The sequence below is a fragment of the Rhineura floridana genome, chromosome 10, assembly GCF_030035675.1.
Source record: "Rhineura floridana isolate rRhiFlo1 chromosome 10, rRhiFlo1.hap2, whole genome shotgun sequence".
Lineage (NCBI taxonomy): Eukaryota > Metazoa > Chordata > Lepidosauria > Squamata > Rhineuridae > Rhineura > Rhineura floridana.
The window spans coordinates 77,267,538-77,279,603 of record NC_084489.1 but is presented as its reverse complement, the minus strand read 5'-3'; the positions used below and the strand labels follow the sequence as shown (position 1 = coordinate 77,279,603).

Below are 12,066 nucleotides of genomic sequence, written 5' to 3'. Positions count from 1 at the left end.
GACTATGAACCCGATCTTTCAGGGGAAGCATAACTAGAGGTTGCCTGCTTCATTCTCAGACATGGGAGACACTAATCTACAGTATTTCTGTCTTGCTGGGATTCAGCTTCAGTTTATCTCATGGAGAAATTTCAATGAAATGATTTACAGAAGCCACAGATGGTGAATTACAGTAATAAATCACTTTTATAAACAACTGCTCAGGAGGTGATTGTTCTGCCCCAACTAGGCATTATGTTATTTAATATACTGCCTGCAAGCTTGTGGGTAGAATCCTCTTTAGTAAATCTGTTAGCAACTGATTAGGTCTGCCTCCCTACTCATGGCACTATCGTGGAAAGGTCAAACACCAAGGCAGACACTTTTCCTGAAGGAGCCATTGGAGCTGCAGGGTTATGGATTACGAATGCTAAACGATGCATCAACTCAGTTATTCATAAATGTGTAAAATGCTGTAGACAGTGAGGCAGGTACCAAGAGCAGAAAGTGGCAGCCTATGGATCAGCTGAGCACAGAGCCCCCTTTCACCTATGTGGGCCTAGACATTTTTAGACCTTGGACAGTGGTGACATGCCAGACAAAAGGAGGACAAGCTAACAGTAAGTGATGGGCTGTGCTGTTCACATGTATGAGTGTCCATGCAGTGCACTTTGAAGTAATTGAGTCAGTGGACACTTCCAGCTTCATAAATGCTCCTCGCAGATTCTTTGCCATCTGTGGACCAGCCAAACAGTTACGTTCTGACTGTGGATCCAACTTCATTGGAGCCTGCAGAGAGCGAATATCAACCTAATAACATCTTTGATGCAAAATTTGAGAGACGCTTGACTACCCAAGGCTGTACATGGAAATTCAACCCTCCCTACTCTTCTCACATGGGTGGAGGTTGGGAACACATGATTGGGGTTGCCCACTGGATCTTGGACTCTATGCTGTGGGAACCAAATCCACTCATTCATGAAGTTTTAACTACACTCTTGGCTGAAGTAACTCCTATTATCAATGCAAGACCACTGGTTCGTGGATCCTCTGACCCAGAAAATCCAACTGTCCTAACTCCTGCCATGTTGTTAACACAAAAGGTGGGAGTAAGTTCAGCACCACTTGGGCAGTTCAGCACCAAAGATCTACATAAACATCAATAGAGACAGATACAGAGCCTTGTGAACACATTTTGGGACTGCTGGAAACACGAGTACCTTGTGACTTTGCAGAGCCAAAACAAAGGCAAGTCAACACTCCCAATGTGAAGGTGGGTGATATTGTTTTGTTAAAAGACAAGCAAACCCATCGTAATGAGTGGCCTATGGGACTCATTACCAAGATCATCCTAAGCAAGGGTGGGAAGGTCTGCAAGATTGAAGTCAAGACAACAAAGCAAGGGACAACAAAGATATTCATTAGACCTGTGGTGGAGGTGGTGCAGCTCATATACTGTGAAGACATGCACCCATAGAGAATGTGATTTCATTGAAAAATGGACTGCCTTCAAGTCGATCCCGACTTATGGCGACCCCATGAATAGGGTTTTCATGGTAAGCGGTATTCAGAGGTGATTTATCATTGCCTTCCTCTGAGGCTGAGAGACAGTGACTGGCTCACAGTGAGCTTCATGGCTGTGTGGGGATTCAAACCCTGGTCTCCCAGGTCGTAGTCCAACACCTTTACCACTACATTAGTTAATCAATAATGCAGTTGTTCTGTTGCATAGTTAACAAAAGTTATAGGTAGTGGAATCTACAGATTCGAGGCATGGAGTGTTCTGCCCCAACTGGGCATTATGTTATTTAATATACTATCTGCAAGCTTGTGGGTAGAATCCTCTTTAATAAATCTGTTAGCCACTGATAGGTCTGATTGTCATCATGCCTCAGTTGGCTGTTCCTGGAAAGATTCCTTAGTTCTGTGTTTGGGTGGTTCTTTCTAGAAGGTAGACATCCTCCCTCAGGCCTGGTTCTCCGTAGCTTGGAGGGCTTGGCTGTGCATTACCTTTTCATCATGCAGCCATTCTACCTCCTTTGCTCAAGTGAATCTTCTATCATCTTTGTGCAGTTAAGTGTTTTGTTGCTGAATTTATTAGTTGCTGTTCAAGATTACTTATGAATAAAATAGAAGATTTGAGTTATATAGAGTATGGATTGGACATGAGTTTATCTGCCTGGATAGACACACAGCTCACACAGCAGAACAGTGATCACTCATCTGTACCTTGATAGCTTGCTTATACTGCTGTTGCTTTTGCCTCCCCTCCACCCCACCTGCAGCTACCACTTGCAGTTAGTTCTCCCCATGCTGCTATGCATCATTCCAGCTGGACTGAACAAAAGCAATTGGGCTGCTTATGGTGTTAACGCTAAACAATTATTTAGTGTTGTGTAGAGAGCCCTGGGTTTGCATACTCCCTTCGCTCCTCCTCTGGCACAGCCCAAGGAGGAGTAATGGATCTCATGATATAACTAAAGACGTTTAGTACCTTAGTAGTAATGATGGCTTCTGCATATTGAAGGGAATGTCACTGATTTTTGTACAGAGATAATATTTCTGGTGGTCAAAAGGGTTTCCTAGAATATATAGCCAGATTTAGCAGCACCAAAGAAGATTGTGTTGCTAAACAAACAGAAACCCTAAGAAAAGGTTTCTCTATTCAAGAAAAAAACTTTTCAGGCAATGATACTAGCTGCTGCTTAATGATAAATAGTTTAGCTGCAAACAGTATCTTTGGGACTCTAGAAAGGCCTGTTGCTAGGCATACTGCACATAAGTATGTATCTATATTTTGTATACAGTTGTAGTTTCTAGAACTGACACCCCCCCCAATTGATATAAGAATTATGTAGGTGTTTTATATTCCCCCCAACTATAGTGTCCTCAGTTGTTTGGAAGAGGTTCTGCCAGTTTGTTCCATTTTCATCCTTTCCTGTCGGGCATTGTACCCAGAGTAGAAATGGTGACTTTGGATTTGTATTGTTGGATTTTGTTCTATAGGCCCCCTCAGATCCTAAATTGGCTTTCTACCGCCCATAGTCCGGGGCAGGAAAGCCTCCTCAACTCCATATGTTTGCTTGCAGAGGCTGAGAATGGCCTTTCTCTTCATCTACTGTATATTTATGGAATGCACAGCAAGAAGGTAGAAAAGAGTTATTGAATTCAAGAATTGGTAGATTTTTAATGTTAAATTTCTGTTTTAAAAATGTATATCTGGTTTTTCTATTTAATGTCCAAGGCAGGTTACATAGAAATCCTAAAACAAATTGAAAAATCAGTTGAGATGCAGTATAAGCAGATGACCACTGAAAGTGTTCTACTACACAGCTTTACAAGATGCCCTCTAGTCTTGGTATTAATAAATGGCAAACTTAATTTGGTTTTATATTGCTCACGTTAATCTGTGGAACTTGTTGTCATAGGGTGCTGTGGCTTTTATTTTTATAAGTTAAGATAACTTAGATGACTGTATTTAAGATATTCCCAATGGAGCTCTCAAGATTTCTGACAAAATTGCTAAAAGCAACTTATAATAATTAGCAGTTAAAAGACCGAAGAAAGCAATGGTAATAAGTTGCACAAGTAACATAATGGAACTGTGAAGATTAATGGTAGCTTGGACTGATGAGAAACCAAACGGGTGGCCACTCTATGGCTCTCCAGATGCTGCTGAACTACAGCTCCCATCAGTCTCAGCCAACACAGCTCATGGTCAGGGATGATGGGAGCTGTAGTCCAGCAGCATCTGGAGAGCCACAGAGTGGCCACCCCTGCATATGATCTCTTTCAGTTTAATGAATCTAGAATATTTTTCAGTTCTCCTCGTAGAAGCAGGTTGTAAAAGCAAATGGGGAGTTGTAAGGAAAAAATGTTAGTGCTGCTGTTTTATGATCTATGAATTTTCTTTCTGTAAATGTCTTCTTTTAACAGATGATGACTTTGATCAGTTTGATAAGCCTGGTGCAGAAAGATCTTGGAGGAGAAGAACTGGAGATGATGACTGGGACAGGTAAGACTTTTTAAAATGTTCACGTGCTTTATATGGAATTCCATTTTGCTTTGTGTTTGTATTTTGTATCCTGCTTTTTAAAAGTGCAAATTCAGACACTAATGAAGTTATCTGCCTGTGATGTGCATGTCAGATATTCAGTTGTGGAAAAATGTATATCTGGCATGAAGAGCTTACAGTTTGGAGATGTGAACAAGTATGGTATCATGAAGAATGTTGCATAAAATTTTGACAGGGCAAGACTTGCTTTTGCAGTTAGCTTCCTAACTAAATGTAGCTTTTAAGAATAGACAATTCTGTGGGAGAAGTTCTTTTTGCTTTAAGGCATGACATTTTATCTTGCATAGCAACATGTTTCTTGTTCCTGCAGTCCTTTTAAATAATTTTTAATGTCTAAATTGCTTTTGGCCATTTTTCTTGTTAATGCTATGGACAGAAATTAGAGATCTCAAACCCAACACTATTTTCTGTTGTGGCTGTGGCGATGCAGGCAGAGGGTTGTGCTGCATTGGCTACAGCAGCATCCTGTCCAAGGCAGATTGGGCAGATTACGTCAATGGGGTCTGAACTGGCGGTGACTGACCAGGAGAGAGACCTCGGGGTTGTAGTGGACAGCACGATGAAAATGTCGACCCAGTGTGCGGCAGCTGTGAAAAAGGCAAATTCCATGCTAACAATAATTAGGAAAGGTATTGAAAATAAAACAGCCAATATCATAATGCCATTGTATAAATCTATGGTGCGGCCGCATTTGGAATACTGTGTACAGTTCTGGTCGCCTCATCTCAAAAAGGATATTCTAGAGTTGGAAAAGGTTCAGAAGAGGGCAACCAGAATGATCAAGGGGATGGAGCGACTCCCTTACGAGGAAAGGTTGCAGCATTTGGGGCTTTTTAGTTTAGAGAAAAGGCGGGTCAGAGGAGACATGATAGAAGTGTATAAAATTATGCATGGCATTGAGAAAGTGGATAGAGAAAAGTTCTTCTCCCTCTCTCATAATACTAGAACTCGTGGACATTCAAAGAAGCTGAATGTTGGAAGATTCAGGACAGACAAAAGGAAGTACTTCTTTACTCAGCGCATAGTTAAACTATGGAATTTGCTCCCACAAGATGCAGTAATGGCCACCAGCTTGGATGGCTTTAAAAGAAGATTAGACAAATTCATGGAGGACAGGGTTATCAATGGCTACTAGCCATGATGGCTGTGCTGTGCCACCCTAGTCAGAGGCAGCATGCTTCTGAAAACCAGTTGCCGGAAGCCTCAGGAGGGTAGAGTGTTCTTGCACTCGGGTCCTGCTTGCGGGCTTCCCCCAGGCACCTGGTTGGCCACTGTGAGAACAGGATGCTGGACTAGATGGGCCACTGGCCTGATCCAGCAGGCTCTTCTTATGTTCTTATGTTCTTTATGCATAGTTGCTGCCCCTGGGTGTCAAGACAAACCATATGAAACAACTCCTGGCTGTCTCGGGCTATTTCAGGGGCTGTGATTGACCAGGAATCATAAAATAGTAGAGTTGGAAGGGGCCTATAAGGCCATCAAGTCCAGCCCCTGCTTAATGCAGCAATCCAAATTAAAGCATACACTACAGGTGCCTGTCCAGCTGCCTCTTGAATGCCTCCAGTGTTGGAGAGCCCACCACCTCTCTAGGTAATTGGTTCCATTGCTGTACTGTTCTAACAGTTAGGATGTTTTTCCTGAGGTTCAGCTGAAATCTGGCTTCCTGTAACTTGAGCCCATTATTCCATGTCCTGCAGTCAGGGACGATCAAGAAGAGATCCTCCTCTGTGTGACTACCTTTCAAGTACTTGAAGAGTGCTATCATATCTTCTCAAGGCTAATAAATTTAATAATAATAATAATAGCTACTCTTTAATTGTAATTATAATGATAAAACAACAACAATAATAGCTACTCTTTCCTGGAGATGCCAGGGGTGGGGTGAGAGTGGATCTGCCATTGCCCTGACGTGAGAAGGGGCAGCCTTCAGGGGAGGGGGGAGGGAAGCCCCTCTAAATTGGAGGTTTCTGAGAAAAACAACTCTTCTGCCCCCTCAAAGAAAGCACAACCCCCTCCCCCAGCTCAAGGATCCATCAGGTGCTGCTCCCCTGTGTGGCCCAGTCATGAGCCCCTTCCTTCTCCTCCTCCTTACCTGGACAGGCGGTCTCCCAGCCATGTCCGAGCAAGCATCCGGAGAGAAAGATAGAGCAGGAGCGCAAAGGAAAGGAAAGAAGGCAAGGCAAGGAGAGCGGCCTGACTGCACACACGCACAGCAGCCACACAAGACCCACCCCAGGGCCAGCGAGAGACTGAAGCTGGAATTCTCTCTCTCTCTAGGAGAGTATAATATGAATTAATGCATTATTCTTTTAGACCTCATAATGGTGTGCATATTCATTATAAATATTGTGCTGCCCTTTAATATAAATATTTCTAGGATAGCTTGTAAAATTGGAAAAGTACAATAAAAAAGCAGTAAAATGCAATAATAGATCAAGCATCAACATTAAAACAGTGAGTAAGAATTAAATAAACTCTGGGAAAATAAAAAGGGCTTTGCCTGACACTGATAAGACATTAGAATAGGTAACAGGTGAATCTCTGTGGGAAGAACATTCCACAAGTAGGGCACCATCACTATGAGAGCCCTATTCCCAGAATTCAGCAAAGAAATAAAACCCCTGTTCACCAAAGCAGCAGCTGCAAATCACTGTTGCCACTCTGACACCATTTCAAATCTCCTCTATGGTATAGGAAGGGGGTAGGACCTCAGATAGTGGTGGCAGCCAGAGCAGGGTCTCTGAACACGATTCTGTTGTTCAGATGACCTGTAATAGTTGTGTCCCACCTTCTTCCAGTATTATATAGGGGGGCTGAGATGGTACCAGAATGCCAGCAATGGTGGCTGTTACTGCTTCGTTCTGCAGTAAGGACATGAGTGCGGCAGAGTTTTTTTTCCTTTGCAGCATAGCATAGAATCTATCACCCATCGTATAATATTTGCATATGGTTCTTTTTTTCTCCAAATGGTTGTACTGTGAACATCACTAGAATGTGAGATAGCTTTTATATTTTGTTACTACTATTTCGCAGTGAATTCTTGAACAGCTGAAGTGTTGGTGGCCGCTTCCCAATTTGCATCTGCATTCCAACAGTGTAAATGTCTCCACTACTTTTGTGGTGTGGGAAGGGATGAGATGAGAAGAAAGTAAGTTGCGAATAATCTTTGGTAAGAGCAGGCAATAGGGATTGTAGGTTGCTCATGCAGTTGCTTTTGCAACTAGAGCAGATTATTACAGTTTGATGTGTTTTCTGAAAGTGTATATATGAACTTCCATTATCTGTCTAGTGTGGTAATATCTGCAAAGTGGCTCTGAAGTGTGGCCACCTGGCCTGTTGACCTGGGTAGCAATGAGCATTTTTTTTTGTCATGGATGTTTTAAGTTTTGGAGAAAGCATTGGGAGAATGAAGGATAGTGTTCTGTCAGTGGTTGGGGTTCTAGCCTGAGAGGAGTGTGTGCTAGTCACAGAGTCCAGGGATGTGAGGTCATGTATTGCTAGACCCAGTTCAAGATCCAGTCAGTAAAGTCAGGCCAAGGAGAGACAGGGTTCCAGTAGGGCAAGGTCTAACACTCTTGAGGTCAGATTCTGATCAGCAGAGTCAGTTGAAGCAGAGCTCAGGTTCTGGTAAATTCAGTCGAACAAGGCAGAGATTAGGTCCAGGTAAGTGGTCAGACAAAGTAGAGGTTGCAGTCCAAAAGGCAAACAGAGTAGCACCCTGGAGAGTTTCAAACGACATTGTGAGCAGAGGGCAGGCGCTTGACTCCTGGCAAAACCTGACTGAGCTTTAGCTAGGACTGCAGCTTCCTTTGGGCACTTAGCTCTGCCCTGATGAGTGGAGTTTCTACTCTTAAAGGGCCCCATCTTTTAGAAACTGGTGATGTGGGAGAGGCCTGGGGTTCTATGGCTTCTGAGGTGGAGTGTGAGGAAGGTGATGCGACGTTGTCAAGTTAGAGTGGCTCTGGCATCATAGACTCCTTTGGTGCTAGAACTTTTGGGGAGGCATGAATGTCAAAGGCTGATGCTGAGAGCAAATCCTCCTCCCATTCCAAGATGTTCTTTGCATACATGGCCTCTTCTCCTGAGTCAGGAGTCACTCTGATGGGGAGTCAGAGACCTGGGTCATGACAGATAAACTCACATAACACTTTTTTATTGGAATACTAGTACAGTTACAGTTTGTGCCCACATTAGCACTCTGAGGATATTAGGGCTGCTATGAATATTATGAATCTCCTACAAAGAAAATGTAGGAGACCAGCTGCAGCACTGGGAGGCTGGAGAAGACCTGCCCTGGGAGTGAGTATCTGAGCATTTGGGTGTTTGCTTGCTTACTCCTCTAGGTTGCTGTTTCTTGAGACAACTGAGGTTCCAGTGATGCAAGGACTGGGACCCCCTGCCTGACCCTGAGAGAGGCTGCAGTCAATCTTGCAGCCTCTTGCATCAGCTGCTGGTTGGGTCAGGGGGCAGAAAAGCATGACAGCCCTTGGAGCTTCTTAGGGAGTCGCAAGGGTGAGGACTCTACCCCCTTATATATATATTTTTAAACGAATCTACAGGAGTAGTGGGAGGGTGTATGGCTCATATGTAGTTCCTGTGCAGGGTGAGAGCCTGTGCAGTGAACTGAACAATAGGAGAAAGTCTTCAGCTGCATTCAGATCGAGCGTCTGCAACTGGCAGAAGGCTGGTCCTCCCTGGGTGTGAGACGGGGGGGGGGGAGCAGATGTGCCCTGTGTGAAAGTTATTGAGTTGGTCTGACTGTTCCCAATTCTCTTAGAGGTCTACTGGGCGAACTGGTTCAGGTAGCTTTGTTGGTGAGCTCAGGTTGTGTCCATATCAGTTGTCTAGTAGGAGTCTTAGTAAGGAGGAACATGGGTGATGCCACCCCAGTTTCAGTGATCATGGGTAGAGGGAAGTATGGCCATGGGGAGGTGGTGAACTACCATAGAAGATGAGGGCAAGGCTGCCTACGCCTTGTTCCTCTCTCCCACTCCTCTTATAGATGGGTTCCTCGTTGCTCATCTGCTGTGCCCACTGGCCTGTTTGTGTTGTAGTTTAACACTAGATCAGTACACAGTAAGACCACACTCATGATCTGATCATGGATGAAGGTGCTGATTTGGTGTGCGTTACCGAGACATGGATGGGTGAGCTGGGAGGAGTTGATCTGACTCAGCTTTGGCTGCCTGGATACTTGGTGCAACACCAGCACAGACTGCAGGGATTGGGGGAGGGAGGTGTTGTTGTGGTCTACAGAACTTCCATCTCTGTCACCAGGAAACCACTCTGTCTTGGAGCTGGCTGTGAGGGCCTGCACCTGGTGTCGGGCCAAGGAGACAGTAAACTAGGGTTGTTGCTGGTGTACTGTCCACCTTGCTGCCCGGCAGCTTCTCTGGCTGAGCTGGTGGAGGCCAACTTGGCTATGGTATTGGAGGAGCTGCCTCAAGTATTCTGGCTTGTGACTTCACGGCCTCCATGATGACCATGGGGCTGTCTCAAGTTGTCACCGGCCTGATGTGGTTTTTGCTCCAGACGGAGGAAGGGGTGGTCTGAAGATAGGGGGGTGGTCGTCACCCCATTATCATGGTCTGACCACTTCCTGGTGAAGTTTAGACTTATGGCTCGGATCCTCCCCTGCAAGGTGGTGGACAGATTAAGATGGTCTGTCCCTGGAACCTAATGGAATCCACAGGATTCCCGAATGCCCTGGGGGAGTTCCCAGTAGATAGAGCAGGTGCCCCTGTTGAAGCCTTTGTTACGCTGTGGAACAGTGAGGTGTGTCAGTCTCTTGACACGGTTGCCCCTGAGTGCTCTCTCTGGCATTGTGGAGCCCAGTTTGCACCTTGGTACACCAGTGAGCTAAGGGTAATGAAACAGGCTGGACGACAGGTAGGGTGCAAGCAGCGATAGCTATGAGGCTGATCAGGCATGAGTAAAACGTAACCATGTGGCAGTGAGGGCAGTGAAGAAGGCCCACTTCTCTGCCACTATCACATCCTCAAGTAGCCATCCAGTGGAGCTTTTCCATATTGTCAGGGGTCTGTTGACATCAACTCCAGGAAATGGAGTTTTAGACCCTTCGGAGGTCCACTGTGAATTGTTTGCAAGGCACTTTGAGGGTAAAGTTGCTCGCTTCTATAGCAATCTTGATGGCCCATCCACATCTCCTGCAGTCCCCAGTGTGGTGTCTAGTGCAGTGTCGGCTGCAGCTTCTTGAAATCAGTCTCAGTTGATGCTGCCTGATGACATGAACAAGGTGATTGTGACAATGCAGCCGGCAATGTGTCCTCTTGACCCTTGCCCTTCTTGGCTGATGAAAGCCTGATGCAGGGGTTCCTAGCACCTTCTCCCAGATTGACCTACCTGAATGTTCAGGTTAGCAGGGGAGGCACTGTTCATGGTGCTACTACCCAGTGAGCTCCAAGTTGGATTACTATAATGTGCTCTATGTGGGGCTGCCCTTGAGGTTGGTCTGAAAGCTGCAGCTGGTGCATAATGTGGCGGCGAGACTGCACACTGGGACAGGGCATCACCAACATATCACTCTGCTGCTGAATAAATTGCACTGGCTACGCTTGGGACCAGGAAACCTGAAAGACCGTCTTACCTCTTATATACCTGGTGGATCACTGCACTCTGCAGGTGAGGGCCTCCTGGAGATGACATCTCAGGAGGTCGGTTCCTCACAACATAGAAAATGGATCTTTAGTGTAGTGGCACCTACCCTTTGGAATTCCCTCCCCTTAAATATTAGACAGGCACCACCTCTGTTATCTTTCCGGCACCTGCTGAAGATCTTCCTCTTTCAACAAGCCTTTTAAGTTGAGACCTTATCCCAGTTTGTGTCTGTGTTGGAATTGCTTTTTAATGCATTTTGAAAGCTTTTTTTTAAAAAAATATGTTTTTAAAGCTTTTTTAAATAAAAAAGATATTTTCAAAGATATTTTGTTTTAATAAGTTTTTCAGGATGTATTGTTTTAATATATTTTAAAGTTTGTTTTTATGATGTATTAGAGTATTTTTAGTGCTTATGTTTCCCACCCTGGGCTCCTACTAGGAGGAAGGATGGGATATCAATCAAGCAATCAATCAATTAATCAATAAATAAAATGGTTCAAGTACTGAAAATTATGTATATGTTATGTGTGTCAATTATACATGTTGCTGTTTAACTGCATCCATATATACTGGGAAGCCACATTTGGCTGTATGCATGTATATATCTGCAGTGAAGTAGATAATGTGGAAAGATCAAGCAGAGTAGACCTACTCAAATGTCGTAGAAGAAAGTACTTTCTCTGGAAAACTCATTTCAGTCTATGCCTTAAAAGGGTGTTGAACCAGGAATTGTCTCTTTGCACAATATGGCCATTCTTGATTGGTTGATTGTAATGTTGGCTGACTTGCGATATTTAGTTTTATATATTAGGGAACACAATACCATCCTCATTTTGGCAAGTGAAGAAAGCCAGTGTTGTCATCTTCAGATTAGAGCTGAGGAGGGGATTATGCATTAGTAAAGTACATACATCTGTCCCTCCACACTCCCACAGGTCCAAGCTTGAAGAAGGTTGCAGTTGCCGTTTAGGTAGTTGGTGTTTGGTATAGCATTCTGGTGCCAAAGCAGTCCACACACATACACACACAGAAATTGCCCCTGCAGTTGTGTGGGCAGCCCAACTCCAGGGACACTCCCACTAGGATCATAGGAAGTTGCCTTAGACCAAGTCAGACCTTCGGTTTTCTAGCTCTGCATTGACTAGCAGTGTTTCTCCAGGGTTTCAGGCAGGAATCTCGTCTGCCCTTCCTAGAGATGTTAGTGACTGAATTGCAATACATGCACAGCAGAAGCTCTATCACTGAGCTATGGTCCACTCTCCAGTTTGAACCTGGGGAGGAGAGCAGGCAGTAGTCCCAGAAATTGCATGGAGGTACAGTATAAGGTCAGGGTCAAGGAATGGAAATGTTTTGGTGATCACAAACTTAGCCAAAAAATGTGAATCCTCCGTTTA

General features: G+C 44.5%; 1 protein-coding gene across 6 annotated transcripts in view; it reads left to right on the top strand.

The window, feature by feature from the left end:
* The window catches only part of RBM33 (RNA binding motif protein 33), a 121,974-nt gene that overhangs the window by 9,054 nt on the left and 100,854 nt on the right, over positions 1–12,066 (top strand). For all 6 annotated transcript variants that reach the window (XR_009758235.1, XM_061587580.1, XM_061587577.1 and 3 more), the window contains exon 2: positions 3,916–3,994. Coding sequence is in view for 5 of the 6 variants with exons in the window: in XM_061587580.1 (XP_061443564.1) it covers positions 3,916–3,994 (79 nt within the window). In the remaining variant the exon portion in view is untranslated. The remainder of the gene's footprint in view (positions 1–3,915; positions 3,995–12,066) is intronic.